At 36.0% G+C, this 17,746-nt stretch overlaps 1 protein-coding gene across 8 annotated transcripts in view; it reads right to left on the bottom strand.

Annotated features, from left to right (window-relative positions):
• FAM135A (family with sequence similarity 135 member A) overlaps nt 1–17,746 on the bottom strand; it is a 154,044-nt gene that overhangs the window by 105,105 nt on the left and 31,193 nt on the right. For all 8 annotated transcript variants that reach the window (XM_010371564.2, XM_030928629.1, XM_030928627.1 and 5 more), the window contains one exon: nt 16,104–16,183. In XM_010371564.2, coding sequence (XP_010369866.1) covers nt 16,104–16,183 — 80 coding nt within the window. The remainder of the gene's footprint in view (nt 1–16,103; nt 16,184–17,746) is intronic.

The raw sequence follows: 17,746 nt of genomic DNA, 5'->3' as shown, positions 1-17,746 counted from the left end.
GGCAGGAGAATTGCTTGAACCTGGGAGGCAGAGGTTGCAGAGTGAGTTGAGATTGTGCCACTGCACTCCAGCTTGGGCAAAAGAGTGAGACTCCATCTCCAAAAAAAAGTATAGTAGGATTTGTGTGAATATAGCAGAAGTAATTGACTATAACCTAATGAGAGATCCTGAGTCAGAGGCATGCAGCTAAATTTCTGACACACAGAAACTGTGAGATAATGTTTGTTGTTTTAAACTAAATTGTGGGATAAATTTTTACACAGCAATAATTAATTCATACTCCAATCAGACTTTAGCCCATATAACTGTTCTTATCAAGACTACTAATGATTTCTGCTTTGCTAAATCTAAAGGTCAGCTTTCAAACCTCATCTTACTTGACTTACAATCAGTATCTAACATAGATACTATGATCCATCATATACTATGCATTCTCTCATTCTTGTTCTTTTGTTTTTTTCTACTTTTTTTTTTTTTTTTTTTTTGAGACAGAGTCTTACTTTGTGCCTAGGCTGTAGTGCAGTGGCACTTATCTGCTCATTGCAGTCTCGACCTCCAGGGCTCAAGCGATCCTCTCACCTCAGCCAGGCTAAATTTATTTTTTATTTTTTGTAGAGATGAGGTCTCATTATATTGCCCATTCTCTCGTTCTTGATACACTTCCTAAATGTACCTTTCTGGACATCACACACTTCTAGTTCCACTCCTACCTCATGGGCCACCCCTTTTTTGTCTCTTTTTTTTGGGGGGGGGGGGGTGCTGTTTTTTTCTCATCAAGAAACAGCATAGTGCCGTGGTTAGGAACATAGATTTTCAGCCAGATTGGCTAGGTTTTAGTCTTGATTCTGCCACTTACTAGATCTGTGATCTTTATTCATTCTTCTTTTCCATGCCTCACAACCAATTCTTCAGCAAACCCATTGGTTCTACCAACAATACTAAAAATGATCAGACAGAAAAAAGAAGGCTGCCTTTAGGAATGCTCTAAAGGAATTCTCATGCCAGATAAGAAGTTGTACACAAAATCAGTAATTCTAAATTGCTGTGGAATGACTTCAGTGAAAGTTGCCTATATCCTTAACTGACATCAATATTTTAAGCTTTAAAAAAGAAATACCAGTGACTTACCTATAATAAACATCTTAATTTTATTCTCAAACCAGAAGCAACAGGCAACAGATGTGCAACTTCTTAGTAATTCATTCACTCATCCAATCAACAAATAGTTACTGAATACTTATTATGTATCAGGTATTCTCTAGGTGTTCAGGATACACAGTAAAATGAAAGAGATAAAAATCTCTGACCTCATAGAGCTTATATCCTAACAAAGTGGTGTGATAGAGAATAAATACAGTAAGTAAATGATATAATACATTTGAAAGTTATAAGTAGTAAGTGCTATGGAGAAAAATAAAGAAAGGAAAGAGGGATGAGAAAGATAGCAATTTTAAACAGAAAAGCCAGGCAATGCTTTCTTGAGAAGGGAACCTATCAGCACAGAACAAAACTGATTCCTGTGTTCTTTCCCCTACTACATGCCACTAGGTCGCTGTCGCCTCCTTCACCCTAGCAGAAGTCTGGAATTTTATTCTCTGAAGAGAATCAAAGTCCTCCGACCTAAAAATCACCTGGCAAAACCTAGAGCGCATGAATATATGAGCATAGGCATACTGAATACTAAGTGCAGAGATTCCAGAATTGTTCTCTACTGGGCTCCTAGAAGGCTGTCAGCTAGATTCTTACTCTCTAGGAAGGAGACAGACAAGAGTCTTCCATGGCATTTCAAAAAATCTGAGATTTTACCAAACTTGCAACCTAACAAGCTAGCCTGCCACAGTTTCATATATGTTGGCAGAAGGCACAAGATTCTTGGGTCAAAGACAAAAGGTTTGATTATGCACAGCATAGTAAGCAGCATGAGCTTCTTGTTCATACTAGTTTCCCTTGTATTCACTCCCCCAAGTCCCATGGGAGTGACATGGAAGCCGGTCAGGTGGATACTATGCATACAGTGGGTTTTTGGTCACAATTGAGGAACCTTAAGCTTAGGAAACCTCTATCTTTTAAAAGGGTAGCTATAAAAAAACCTATCTAACTTTTACACTGTCCATCATACTGGAAAGTAAATCAATGTACTGTATGTTCTAGACAGAGACACTGTCTATAACTTCCAAAGCTGTTCACTGCACATGTATCCTTAAAAAGATAGTCTGTAAACAGAAGGTTTTCAGTGTCTCTGCTCATAAAATGTTTCTCTCTGCTCAGAAACATGAGAAACCATGGAGAAGAATTTTCAATGATATATACAGTATAATCTTAGATTCTTCACAGTTCTTGACATGGGGAATCTGCTGAATCCAATGAAAAATAACTATTAATACTGACTTCAAAGATTCCTTAGACAAATGGCTTACCATCACCCTAAAATGAAACTCAGACAAGTCCCCTATAGTATGCTCTCAGAATTTCCCATCAGCCTTCCTTTCAGTCATGTTTAGATAACTGAGGCCTATCAAATATCAGAAGGAAACTTTTAACATGTAAGTTAGAGACTAAAACAAAGAGAAAAAAAGTAATTTATACAAAAAAAATTTTAAAAAAAGAATATTGTTTTTAGAGAAGATATTACATTCATGAAACAGGAAAACATTGCTATAGCAAAGGAACACTCAAGAGAAAAGAGCACTTGGATTTTAAAATGAAGAGAGAAGCGACAAGACAGAGGGAAGGAGAGAAGAAAAGGAGAAAAGAAGGAGAAAGGGAGTGGGAGAGAGAATAAGAGAGGGCAAGCGACAGAAAGCACAAAAGCAAATAACTCAAGAGAAGAAAAAACTAAAATTTAAGAAAGCCAGTAAAGATGATCCACCTTGTAAACAAAAGAACTTCCAAAAAGAAAGAACAAAGAAAACAGATGGGAGATAATTATTAAGAAATTAGAAATTTCTCAGAACTGAAGTACTCAAAGACCCAAGGTACATCATTATGTGCCATCAGAATCCCAGTTACCAAGAGGATGTTCTACCAGATTCTTGAAAGGGGAAAAAGGTCACAGAGAAGATTAAAAATCAGTCATTTATTTTTTATGGAGAAAAAAATAAGATTAGTAATCAGAATGGCTTTGGAACTCTCAACAGCAATGCTGCAAACCAAAAAATAATGGAGTAATATTTTCAAAATTCCAAAGAAAAAAGATTTCCAACCTAGAATTCTATACTTAGCTAAACTTCCAAACAACTGTTAAATGTAGAATGAAAAGATTTTTAGATGCTAAAGGCTTCAAAATATTTATTTCCCATGCCACTTTTCTTACCAAGTTAACTATTTATAGGCTCTACGAAACTGAGAGAATAAACCAAGAAAGAGAAAAAATAGATGTTAGGAAATAAGAGATTCAACATAGAAGAGATGCAAAGGGAATGCCTAGGAAGATGGTGAAGGAAGATCCCAAACAGATCCTGTTCCTTACGTATACAGTGACCAATGTAGTTTGGATTCGTGTGCCATAAACTATAGATATGTTAACATTCCTGCTGTTAGGGTACCAACTTTTAACCTGAGGACAGATCAAAAGCTTGGCTAGATTCTTTTCAGTGCTTGGCTTATTTGAAGGTGTACCAATGAAGTTTCTTGTCTAGATCATCTGACGATACTATTTTCACTTCACTGAAGTTTTCTGCTTTGACCTGCTCCTGAGAGTTGGAGGAGGGCAATGTTAAGTTTGGATGCAAATCAGTCTGTTCCATATGTTAGATATTCAATATTTTATCACATTACAATCTTGCCAGAAGCCCTGAAAGTGGTAAACTCTCAGTTTTGCACAATTCACTCTTGACCTTGCCCATTAACATCTCCAAAGGGAGTATGAAAATCTTTCAGGTATAAAGAAGCATACCATAACCCAGAGACTCTGTTCAACTTTTCTTTTGGGAGACTTCTTTTAATAATAGCAGTATTTATGCTATCTTACACAGCTGGGTTTGTGCTTACCACTCAATTTTTTTCAAATTCAACTAGATATTTCCTTGGAATACACTCATTCTGACAAAATACATTCATAATGATAATACTATAAAGAAAGCAAAAGAATAATTAACACAAACGTCAAGAGGGGGATACAGGAGGATTTTACAGTACTAGTAATGTTCTATTTCTTAAATAAAACATTGGGTAGCTGGGTGTTCCTTTATTATTTAATAAAATAATGTGTTACATAATCTTCAAATAATGTGCAATATATTTCATAACACAAAGTTACACATTCATTATATAGCTGCTTTGTGCCATGGATTGTTCTCAGCTAAGTGGACTGAACAAAAAAACCAACCATTTTCCCTGACCTCACCTAATTCTGTAAATTACATCTACACTAAGTGTTACAGAAGACAGAGTGCTATGACATCTTACAATATGAGGGTGAACTTAGGCTGTGAAACCAGGAAAGGCTTTGGTGGCAACATAGCATTTGAATTGAAACACCATGAAAAAGAATTAGTCAAACGAAGATAAAAAGGAAGAGCCTTTCAGGAAGAAGAAATAGAGATTTCTTGAAGGCAAGGACCTTGTCTCATTTACTTCTTACTTCATATTAGTATTATGAACACGGTCAGCACTTATGGATGTGGAGAAACTGAAACTCTTGTGTACTGTTGGTGAAAATGTGAAACAGTATAGCTGCTGTGGAAAATACTGTGGGGGTTCCTCAAGAAATTAAAAATAGAGCTATTGGCCACACACAGTGTGTGGCTCACACCTGTTATCCTAGTACTTTAGGAGGCCGAGGAAGGAGGAACAGTTGAGTCCAGGAGTTCAAGACCAGCCTGGGCAACCAAGTTAGGCTCCATATGTACAAAACATAAATTTTACAAATTTGCTGGGCATGGTGGTATCCAGCTGTAGTCCCAGTGACTCATGGGGCTGAGGCAGGAGGACTACTTAAACCCAAGAGATCGAGGGCAGTGAGCCATGATCACACCCCTGCACTCCAGCCTGGATGACAGAACAAGACCTTGTCTCAAAAAATAAAAATAATAAAAATAGAACTACTATATAATCCAGAATTTCACTTCTAGGTATTTATCCAGAAGAACTGATAGAAGAGGGTCAAAGAGACAGTTGCACACTCATGTTCACTGAAGCATTATTCACAATAGTCAAGAGGTAGAAACAACCTAAATGTCTATCTACAAATTAATGGATAAAGAAAATGTGGTATGTACATATTAGAGAATATTATTCAGCCTTAGAAAAGAAAATCTTCTCATAGCTACAACATGGAAAAACCTTAAGGACATTATGCTAAGTGAAATAAGCCAGTCACAGAAAAGCAAATACTGCATGACTCCACTTATATAAGATATCTAAAGCAGTCAAACTCATAGAAGCAGAAAGCAGAATGTGGGTTGACAGGGTAGGAAAATGGGGAGTTGCTGTTCAATGGTATAGAATTTCAGTTATTCAAGATAACAAAATTTTAGGCCAAGCATGGTGGCTCATCCTGTAATCCCAGCATTTTGGGAGGCTGAGGTGGGTGGATCACTTGAGGTCAGGAGTTTGTGATCAGCCTGGCCAACATGGCAAAACCCCATCTCTACTAAAAAAAAAAAAAAAAAAAAAAAAAAAAATTGGCCAGGCGTGTTGCTGCATGCCTATAATCCCAGCTACTCGGGAGGCTGAGGTGGGAGAATCGCTTGAACCAGGAAGACGGAAGTTGCAGTGAGCCGAGATCACACCATTGCAGACTGGTTGATAAAGTGAGACTCTGTCTCAAAAACAACAAAAAAAAATTAAATAAATAAATAAGTAAATAATTGAAATATTGTTCTGTTATTCCTTTTTACACTTTAATGTTACCAAACTAAAGGCCCTGGGAAACAAGAAGACCTAAACGTGTATGCTAAGTTTACTGTCTTGAATCTGAAACTCTGTTTTCTAATATTTGCTAGATGATAACAACTCCATTAAGTTAGAAACCACATTAATCTTTTCCACTGCTTTAATTTAGGACTGAGCACTTTAATTTAGGTCATACACATAATAGGCAATCATAAAGTATTTATTTAATAAATGAATTTTTGTCTAACTTCTTAATTTAATATACTATTTCCTTGTTCAAATGACTTGATTTTTATTTTGCCTATCAGTTATCTGCTAACACAAACATTCAGATCTATTGTTTTAAAGACTTGAGATAATCAGAGGCCTCTACACGCTTACATTCAATCATGATAATTTACATTTTATTTCTATCACTGTCTGCATTTCCATTTCCTTTGGTTAAACAGTTAGCACTGGTATCTCTCATTTACTTTGTGAACAAGTGAATATTCATTCAACCATAATTTATTAAGTCTCTCAAATATTGGGAACTAAGAGACATGAACATAAGTAAGAACTCTGCCTATCTTCAGAATTCCCAGTCTAGTTTGGATAGAAACATTCAAATAAATAATTGTAGTACAATGTGATAATCTCTTAACTGCCTATTTCAGCAGGCCAAAGCAAATGGCAGTGTAACACTATCTCTTAAATCAGGTAAAAAGACAATTAAAGGGCAATGATAGAAGCTGTTGAATCTGAGGAAAGCAAAATGGAGGCTTGCCAAATGACTTCCATTTTGTAATCTATGAAGTTTAATGGAAGGACCTAACTTTACGGTGAGTTTTCCATTCATGGCTGTTGAGATTATTCAATAACTGATAACAGTAAAGAATAAGTCAAGTCAGGAAACAACAGGTGCTGGAGAGGATGTGGAGAAATAGGAACACCTTTACACTGTTGGTGGGATTGTAAACTAGTTCAACCATTATGGAAAACAGTATGGCAATTCCTCAAGGATCTAGAGCTAGATGTACCATATGACCCAGCCACCCCACTACTGGGTATATACCCAAAGGATTATAAATCATGCTGCTATAAAGACACATGCATATGTATGTTTATTGCGGCACTATTCACAATAGCAAAGACCTGGAATCAACCCAAATGTCCATCAGTGACAGACTGGATTAAGAAAATGTGGCACATATACACCATGGAATATTATGCAGCCATAAAAAAGGATGAGTTTGCGTCCTTTGTAGGGACATGGATGCAGCTGGAAACCATCATTCTTAGCAAACTATCACAAGAAGAGAAAACCAAACACCGCATGTTCTCACTCATAGATGGGAACTGAACAATGAGATCACTTGGACTCGGGAAGGGGAACATCACACATCGGAGCCTATCATGGGAGGGGGGAGTGTGGAGGGATTGCATTGGGAGTTATACCTGATATAAATGACGAATTGATGGGTGCTGACGAGTTGATGGGTGCAGCACACCAACTCTGCCCAAGTATACATATGTAACAAACCTGCACGTTATGCACATGTACCCTAGAACTTAAAGTATAAAAAAAAAAAAAAGTGACAATATGAATTGTCTCTAGCTATATGTTTAACTTTTCCTCATTTTTTTAAAAAAGCACTGTTCTTTAATGGTGATTGATGTTTGTTTCAGTAGAATCCCATTTCTGAGAAAAAATTAACAATATAAGCTAAAAGAGGCACGCAGAAAGTGCTATGGGCCAGGAGTGGTGACTCATACCTGTAATCCCAGCACTTTGGGAGGCAGAGGTGAGAAGACTGCTTGAGGCCAAGAGTTCGAGACCAGCCTGGGCAACATAGTAAGACTCCCGTCTCTACAATTTTTTTTTCTTTAATTAGCCCAATGTGATGGCATGCACCTGCAGTCCCAGCTACTTTGTGAGGCTGATGTGGGATTACCACTTGAGCACAGGCGTTCACAGCTATAGTGAGCTATGACTATACCACTGTGCTGTCGTGATCACTTAAGTAGAAAACGGAGCTTTAAATATACTGTTTGAAGCTACAGAGACTGGTCAGAAACACATAGGACAGTAACAGTATCTCTTAAAAGGTTGAGGGAGAGGGAACGAGGAAATGGTGTAAATAAGATAAAGTCTTTTTATCATAACAGGAAGTCCATGGACAATGTCCATATGGAGGTAACCACATGGACTAGAGACATGGGTAAAACTTGTTACATCTAGAAAACAAGCTATCATTTTTACTACAAGTCTTTCTGGACTAATTTATCTTTGTTGTTGTTGTTGTTGAGACGGGAGGCTCGCACTGTCGCCCAGGCTGGAGTGCAGTGGTGCGATCTCAGCTCACTGCAACCTCGCCTCCCAGGTTCAAGTGATTCTCCTGCCTCTGCCTCCCGAGTAGCTGGGATTACAGGCACCCGCCACCATGCCCAGCTAACTTTTTTTGTATTTTTAGTAGAGACGGGGTTTCACTATGTTGGAAAGGCTGGTCTTGAACTCCTGACCTCGTGATCCACCTGACTCAGCCTCCCAAAGTGCTAGAATTACAGGCATGAGGCACTGTGCCTGGCGGCTAATTGATCTTTTAACCGTATGCTGTATTATTTTGATAAAAAAATTTTTTTCCAGAAAAAAAGATGGATAAATATTAAAAAGCAAACTAAACAAAATACATTTAATCTTAGTAATACTATGGTTACTACTGTAAGTCATTATTTAAACTATTTAATAATAGTTACAGTAACATTTCAAACTGGAGCCAGATTCCTAAAACCAGCAATGACTTCTCTGTTGTAAAAGTCTATGAACGCTTTTCTTACTAATCAATTTTCAACAGTTCTATAAATACTCATTGTCTTTCATGACTGATGTTATTGCAGATGACAGCTATTTCCTGACTCAAACCTCTCACTGTCAGCATAATCTTGTACTGGAAATAATTTAAATGTATTGCAATAAGCTGTATAATACCATCTAATTCCCAACCCATTCAACCTGCTCCACTGTAACTCACAGACAGAAATCATTATTTTAAACTATTTTTCCTAAAAGTTTTCTCAAAATATACAGAAGGTGGCCAGGCGTGGTGGCTCAAGCCTGTAATCCCAGCACTTTGGGAGGCCGAGACGGGCGGATCACTAGGTCAGGAGATCGAGACCATCCTGGCTAACACAGTGAAACCCTGTCTCTACTAAAAGTATAAAAAACTAGCCGGGCGAGGTGGCAGGTGCCTGTAGTCCCAGCTACTCCGGAGGCTGAGGCAGGAGAATGGCGTAAAACCCGGGAGGCGGGGCTTGCAGTGAGCTGAGATCCGGCCACTGCACTCCAGCCTGGGCAACAGAGCAAGACTCCGTCTCAAAAAAAAAAAAAAAAAAAAAAAAAAATATATATATATATATAGAAGGTATATGAATTATGGTAAAATTCAGCGTTGGAAGGAAAAGGTACTAAGATGAAAGTACAAATCAAAGTTAAAAGAAAAATAGAGCAGGTAATAAAAAGCACAGAGAAAACCCAAGCCCTTAAAAGAAAAAATGAATTTTTAAGGAACAGAGGTAAAAAATTAATACAAAGGATAAAAGAAAACTATCCTATATAAAGCTATTTATGTTCAAGGATAAGGCTAGAAATCAATGATATGTATTCATTAAAAGTTAGTTAAATACATGGGAGTAATTTCTTGAGGCAGAAAAGGATACCTTTCCCTAATAATTTACTAACAGTAAAAAGATATACACTGTAAGAGCTCTTTAGTACTACTGCAAAATGAAATTTCGAGAGAAGAAGGGTATAGAAGGCAAAAACAATATCTCAAAGATTGTAATAAGTTGGCTGTCTTCTTTGTCCTGTTTTTTTCAGATTGCTGGGGAGGAAATGCATCTAGACAGAAGAACATTATTTTGGTTCAAACTAACACTTGTGAGACTCATGTCATAAGTCACCACATCCCATCAACCACTATTCTCTATAATATTCATATTAACTTAACATTTAACAAGACAGAGGCTATTCTGGGGTATACTGGCAGGAAATACTTGATATTTTACCAGATTTACCTTATCACAGGTGACCAGAGGATGAAACAAGATTCAAAAGCTATGGAAAACGACCTACACATAAAAGGTAATCATGTTGGGAATAGTGTCAGGCAGGGGAAAAACAGCATGTCTCACAATTTGTTCAGAGTCACTTTATTGGAAAGGTTCTGCACATATCTTTGCATACTACAAACAAGGAAAGTTATCATAAACTAGAGAATTAAAAATAAAACATGTTTATATAATATTTGAAATATGAAATATCTTGAGAAGTCGTATTTGTTAGTACATTTCAGACACGAGACAGGCAAAAGTTCACGATTTTGAAAGAGAATGAGAAAAAAGAGTGAAAGAAATTTTACGTATTTCTTTCTTCTTCTGTCCAAAATCTGCTTCTTGTGCTTGCTATTTTGGTTACTATCTTTTAATTAAAAGTATGTAATATTCTAAAAATTTCTGGTATAATGCTATTAAGAAATACACAGAGATAATGTTTTCACATATGTGAGATTTTCACATATTATATAATATGGAAGCTTATCATTTCAAACCCAGGCTTCCCTTTTATAGACTGGTGTCCGCCACAAACTACTTATTTTTAAAGATATTTCCTTTAAATATACTAGTAAACTATCAGATCACTACATTTCATACTCTTTTATATGCAATTGAGTATCAGAAGCTAGAAATTTAATTGGCAGCAGCAATGATTAAATCTAGTCATAACTAAGAAAAAAAAATTAAGTACTCAGGAAAAGGCTAAGAGAAGGTACTTTATCTGGGCATTTCTGACACAATTTGTCGTAATGTCAAAATAACACTACTTCGTAAATAACATTAATTACGCGTAATATTTCTGCCATACAAATGATCTAGAGATTGAATTATAACTTCTGTTAATTTTTATAAAAGATAAATTCTTATCAAACCAGTATTTAGTTGATGAAGAATAGTGATCGTGGAACTTGGTTCAAATAGAGTTGCCCATAAAATAAATTCATTTTTATCTTTTCTAGAATATTTTTTTCTCTCAAAAGACAAAGAAGGGACTGAGCAGCTATAAAATGTCTACTTTTCTGGTGAGTAAATAAAGGTAAAACTGACAACATTGAACAAACATACTCATTTGGAAAATGTCAAATGGAAGACATTTCTTGTATAAGATGAGGCTAAATACAAATATCACAATATTCTCTTGTTAATGCACAGATCAGGTGTAACCTAATAAAGGCTGAATGATTACATGCCCTGAAACTATGTATGGAAAGAATCTTGATTGAATCTGTAGCACCACCCTGTCACTATCAAACATAATAATAAATGAACACTCACTGGATCTGAAAGCTCAGTTGTTGCTCTAAATAGTCACTGACAGACAGAAAACGTCTCAGTCATGTACTTAGCTCATAAATTACTAAAGGCAAAACACTCAAATAGCCTTGGAAAAACATCTGTAAGATGTGACATGCTATGAAAATATAGAAAGGACATTTCCTTGTTGCCATAAAGTATATCTGTGCCCTTTAAAACACAGCATCCACTCTGAGCTATCAGGATATAAACTGTTCTCAAGGGTCAGAAGTTGTTGAATGACACACCTGACTTTAGATCACTGCAATGAATAGATTCTGAGGTTCCTGCCCAGAATCATAATTCTAAACTATTGTTAACCAAGATAATGCCACTACCACACCTGAAAAGGGTGTTCCTGACTGAACTATAATACAAGTAGCAGCAAGCATGGTCACTTGAGGACCACTGGACTAGGAAGAGTAATCAGGGGTTACTGTTAAATCTTTTGACAATTTATTTCTGATGCCCTTCCTTATTCTCAACTCATAAGTCAATAAGCAGAGGGAGAGAAATGTTTCCATAAAGTTAGGGCAAGGTAACTAATTACTAAAAGAGGAAGCTACTTGAGGAATAAGTTAACATTATGAAGAAAATAGTCTTTAATGAAACACATCAACCAAATCAAATATTGTGACACTTAATTCTATCCTTTACATCAACCTAAAAATCTAACCGACAAGATTTTATTTTCAAATGATACTTTTGTCCACCAGTCATTATTCTGACATTCAAAATCTTTCTTGGAATGTATCTGTAATAACCAAGCACGGTTAAAATTTCCAGTCCTCTGAGGTAATTATTTGGAATCTGCGAAAAACAAAGTAGAAACAATGCTCTGTATGATATAGAGAAATGCTAAATGATTAATGGTTAAATCAATGATTTAAAATGTTTTATTTGTAAATGTAAAGAATTTCTAAATCTATTTGTTCAGAAAAGGAATAATGAAAGAATGGCAAAATCTGCCTAACATAACAAGGAGATAGTTGGGTTTGACACAAGTAAGACTATATAGCAACTGAAATTTAGAATTCAGCAAATGTTTTCTTCTAGCACACTTCCTTTTGGCTTTTGAATCAATCATTTGCTGAGAATTTACAATTTATCTGGTTTTGTCTGTTTTCTACCATTTCCCCACTTCTCTTTCCAGAATTATCTTTTTTCTCCATTGATTAGATTTTTCTGGGTTAAACTGACTAATTTCACATCCAAACATTTAAAAAGTAATGTTACCTCATTAATTCCATATTAAAACGAAACAAAATACAACAATCTTAACTTCAGTACAAATTATGAACTCAATCTCAAAAAATCTCTCAGGTTCTCATACAAGGACAAGTTTAGTGGTCAAGAATTAACATTCAGGCCAGGCGTGGCGGCTCATGTCTATAATCCCAGCACTTTGGGAGGCTGAGGTGGGTGGACCACGAGGTCAAGAGATCGTGACCATCCTGACCAACATGGTGGAACCCCATCTCTAATAAAAATACAAAATTAGCTGGATGTGGTGGTGCACGCCTGTAGTCTCAGCTACTCAGGAGGCTGAGGCAGGAGAATTGCTTGAACCCAGGAGGTGGAGGTTGCAGTGAGCCGATATCATGCCACTGCACTCCAGCCTGGGCGACAGGGCAAGACTCCGTCTCAAAACAAAATGAATTAATACTCACAGGTTTGACATTATTTCTCTCGAAACTTTATAATAAGGAACAAACATTTTAAAAATGTATTACTTAAAAGTGGTTAGCCTATTTAACCTTGTGGAATATATGTCAAGTATCTTGCCATCTTGAAAGATATCTCACAAACTAAAGTCTGAGGATTTTCTCAACTGGCAACGTCAAGAGATAAAACCGAGCTAGAAATCTAGTCTACTACATTCAAGGATATTCAAAAGAGTACACCAAATCTGTCATGTCATGTCAGCTTGTTTTGTTACCTCTATGTTTTGTGAAAGTAGACTTGCAAAAGAAGACCTATTATGGCAATAATATATACATTAACATGTAAGGCAAGCCAAGAATAAATTCTTTTTCATTTTAAGATGAATGAATATACAAAATATATGTATATACACATATATACATATATATGTGTATATATGTGTGTATTTGTCATAAGCAACAGACCTCTGTGAGAATTTTAATAAGTCTTCAGGAAGATAAACTCTACACTATGTATAATTCACTAAAATTTAACGTTAGTCTCAGGATACAAAATCAATGTATAAAAATCACAAGCATTCCTATACACTAAGAACAGACAGCCAGCCAAATCATGAGTGAACTCCCATTCACAATTACTACAAAGAGAACAAAATACCTAGGAATCCAACTTACAAGGGAAGTGAAGGACCTCTTCAAGGAGAACTAGAAACCACTGCTCAACGAAATAATAGAGGACACAAACAAATGGAAGAACATTCCATGCTCATGGATAGGAAGAATCAATATTGTGAAAATGGTCATACTGCCCAAGGTAATTTATAGATTCAATGCCATCCCCATCAAGCTACCAATGACTTTCTTCACAGAATTGGAAAAAACTACTTTAAAGTTCATATGGAACCAAAAAAGAGCCCACATTGCCAAGACAATCCTAAACAAAAAGAACAAAGCTGGAGGCATCACGCTACCTGACTTCAAACTATACTACAAGGCTACAGTAACCAAAACAGCATGGTACTGGTACCAAAACAGATACATAGACCAATGGAACAGAACAGAGGCCGCAGAAGTAACACCACACATCTACAACCATCTGATCTTTGACAAACCTGACAAAAAGAAGAAATGGGGAAAGGATTTCTTATTTAATAAATGGTGCTGGGAAAATTGGGTAGCCATAAGTAGAAAGCTGAAACTGGTTCCCTTCCTTACACCTTATACAAAAATTAATTCAAGATGGATTAAAGACTTAAATTTTAGACCCAAAACCATAAAAACCCTGTAAGAAAACCTAGGCAATAACATTCAGGACATAGGCATAGGCAAGGACTTCATGACTAAACACCAAAAGCAATGGCAACAAAAGCCAAAATTGACAAATGAGATCTAATTAAACTAAAGAACTTCTGCACAGCCAAAGAAACTACCATCAGAATGAACAGGCAACCTACAGAATGGGAGAAAATTCTTGCAATCTACCCCTCTGACAAATGGCTAATATCCAGAATCTACAAAGAACTTAAACAAATTTACAAGAAAAAATCAAACAACCCCATCAAAAAGTGGGCAAGGGATATGAACAGACATTTTTCAAAAGAAGACAATTATGCAGCCAACAGACACATGAAAAAATGCTCATCATCACTCACCATCAGAGAAATGCAAATCAAAACCACAATGAGATACCACCTCACACCAGTTAGAATGGAGATCATTAAAAAGTCAGGAAACAACAGGTGCTGGAGAGGATGTGCAGAAATATGAACATTTTTACACTGTTGGTGGGACTGTAAATTAGTTCAACCATTAAGGAAGACAGTGTGGCAATTCCTCAAGGATCTAGAACGAGAAATACCATTTGACCCAGCCATCCCATCACTGGGTATATACTCAAAGGATTATAAATCATGCTACTATAAAGACACATGAACACGTATGTTTACTGTGGCACTATTCACGATAGCAAAGACTTGGAAAAAACCCAAATGTCCATCAATGACAGACAGGATTAAATAAATGTGGCACATATACACCATGGAATACTATGGAGCCATAAAAAAAGGATGTGTTCATGTCCTTTGTAGGGACATGGATGAAGCTGGAAACCATCATTCTGAGCAAACTATCGCAAGGACAGAAAACCAAACACCGCATATTCTCACTCATAGGTGGGAACTGAACAATGAGATCACTTGGACACAGGAAGGGGAACATCACACAGTGGGGCCGGTTGTGGGATCGGGAGATGGGGAAGGGATAGCATTAGGAGAAATACCTAATATAAATGATGAATTAATGGGTGCAGCAAACCAACATGGCACATGTATACATATGTAAACAAAACTGCACGTTGTGCACATGTATCCTAGAACTTAAAATATAATAATAAAAAATAAAAAATTTAACATTAACCAACATTTTAGTATCCATAGTATGATAAAAGACAATCCTTAACACTTCAAATACTCAACAAATTTTTTAAATTTTCAAAATGGACTGAATTACGCTCAGCATAGCTCTAGTGTCAGGTGTATTTTATTATTTTTATGATGCTTTAAAAACTAGTAATTTCATATTAGGCTTACACAGTAACTCTTTGGAATGTTTCATTAACTGGTTCATTTTCTAACTACATGTAATGACACAGCATATATTGTATTGGGAAAGCTGTTTTAACTTAACCCGTTTAATGCTGGTGTCTCTCCTTAGAATATGAGTAACTAACAAAGCTGCTGTAACATGTCTATTTCATATCTTCCTACATTGCCTTTTGGCTCTGTTTCATAATGAGAGAACCTAATCCAGAAAAAAAAAACTGGTTTAAAAAATGTCCTCAAAATCCATACCATAAAACTTTATCATAAAACACCTTTATAATCGTAAGTCAAATTATATGTTCCCATTTCTGTGTATCTTTTTACATTGCATCTTATATAATAGATACCAAATCCTACATTTGTTTTCATGAAACTTTAATATACATTCTTTGATGTGCTCATTGTAAGAAATCTCATTGTAAGAAATCTAAGAAGGAGACAGAGTATCTATAATCAGGTATGTTTTACTGAGGCCCCAAATATATTTCTTATAATAGTATCATAATGATGTTACTTTGTATCTTATATCTGTAATGAGAAAAAAATTTATGAAAAGTTATTGACCATTATAATGTTGTTTCAGATTACTTTTTAAATTTGAACATATTCCTTGGCTTACCTGTTGCATGTAACAAACTTGCTTCTACTCTGTGGGGAATTCTTGATGGAATTTTCATAGAAGCACGAATCTGGTAAAAACTAAAGAAAAATAAACAAGGAAGTTATTTCAAAACATATTTAAAAATATAGAATGCCCCAACTTCCACATTTGTATCTTTATTAAAATAATAAAGTTGACCTAATTATATCAGTCTCCCATAACATAATACTATTGTTGGAAAAAAAAATCAGGCTTACATATCAAATGTAAGCATGGCATAAAACCAAAAGAGAAACCCAGTATATATAAAGATAAATGAAAGAAACAGATACAATACATACAATATTTTTTACTTTATATGTGATAGCAACCTGAGGAATTAGAAAAGCAACTAAGAGCTTCATTGTTTCACTTGGTTTTAAAGGGGCATGATAAAACTCCATAAAGTTAGATGACTTGTTAAGATTAAGATGAGGACTGCTTGAAAACATGAGAAAACTGAGAAAAAAATCGAAGTGGAATCAGCGGGAACCTTGAAACCAGAGGAAACTAAAGTTTTCTAGGAACTCTTCAACTTCCCATGTTGAAGGTTTTGACTAAAGATCAAGCAAAATATTGCTATTTTAAAATATATAGGTATACGATATAAAAGCAAATTAATACTAAACAGTGGTAGACGCTTCATTTTAAACTTCCTCAGCACAGAGACCATGTCTTATTCATAGTGTACACTCACAATCCTTGGTTTACACACAGTTAAGTGTTCAATATGTGTTTGCTAAAATTTGGAGACATTGAAACAAAACTCTGCATTTATCTGACATCATTTTTCACAGAAATAGAAAACACAATATTAAAATTTGTATGGGACCACAAAATACTCTGAATAGTCAAAGCAATCTTGAGCAAAAAGAACAAAGTGGCCAGACGTGGTGGCTCATGCCTGTAATTCCAACATTGTGGGAGGCCAAGGCAGGTGGATCACTTGAGGTCAGGAGTTCAAGACCTGCCTGGCCAACATGGCAAAACCCCATCTCTAACAAAAAGACAAAAAATTAGCCAGGCGTGGTGGCATGTGCCTGTGGTCCCAGCTACTAGGGAGGCTGAGGAATGAAAATTGCTTGAATCCAGGAGGCAGAGTTTGCAGTGAGCTGAGATCACACCACTGCACTCCAGCCTGAGAGACAGAGTGAGATTCTGACTAAAAAAAAAAAAAAGGGTTACACTCCCTGAGTTCAAAATATCTTTCCAAGCAATTGTAATCAAAACAGCATGGTACTGGCATAAAAACAAATACATCAACCAATGCAACAGGACAGAATTCCAGAAATAAACCCACACATTTACGGTCAGTTGGTTTTTGACAAAGGTGCCAAGAACACACAATGAAGAAAGGACAGTTTCTTCAATAAATGGTGTGGGGAAAACTAGATATCCTCAGACAGAAGACTGAAATTAGATCCTTATCTCATACCATATAAAAAATCAACTCAAATGGATTAAAGATTTATACATAAGACCTGAAACTGCAAAACTACTAGAAGAAAACACAAGGGGAAAGCTCTATTACATTGTTCTGAGCTATGATTTCTTGGATATAACCCCAAAAGCCCAGGCAACAAAAGCAAACATAGACAAATAAGATTACGCCAAATTAAAAA

This window comes from Rhinopithecus roxellana, chromosome 4 (assembly GCF_007565055.1).
Source record: "Rhinopithecus roxellana isolate Shanxi Qingling chromosome 4, ASM756505v1, whole genome shotgun sequence".
Lineage (NCBI taxonomy): Eukaryota > Metazoa > Chordata > Mammalia > Primates > Cercopithecidae > Rhinopithecus > Rhinopithecus roxellana.
This window is presented reverse-complemented; position numbering and strand designations above follow the sequence as displayed.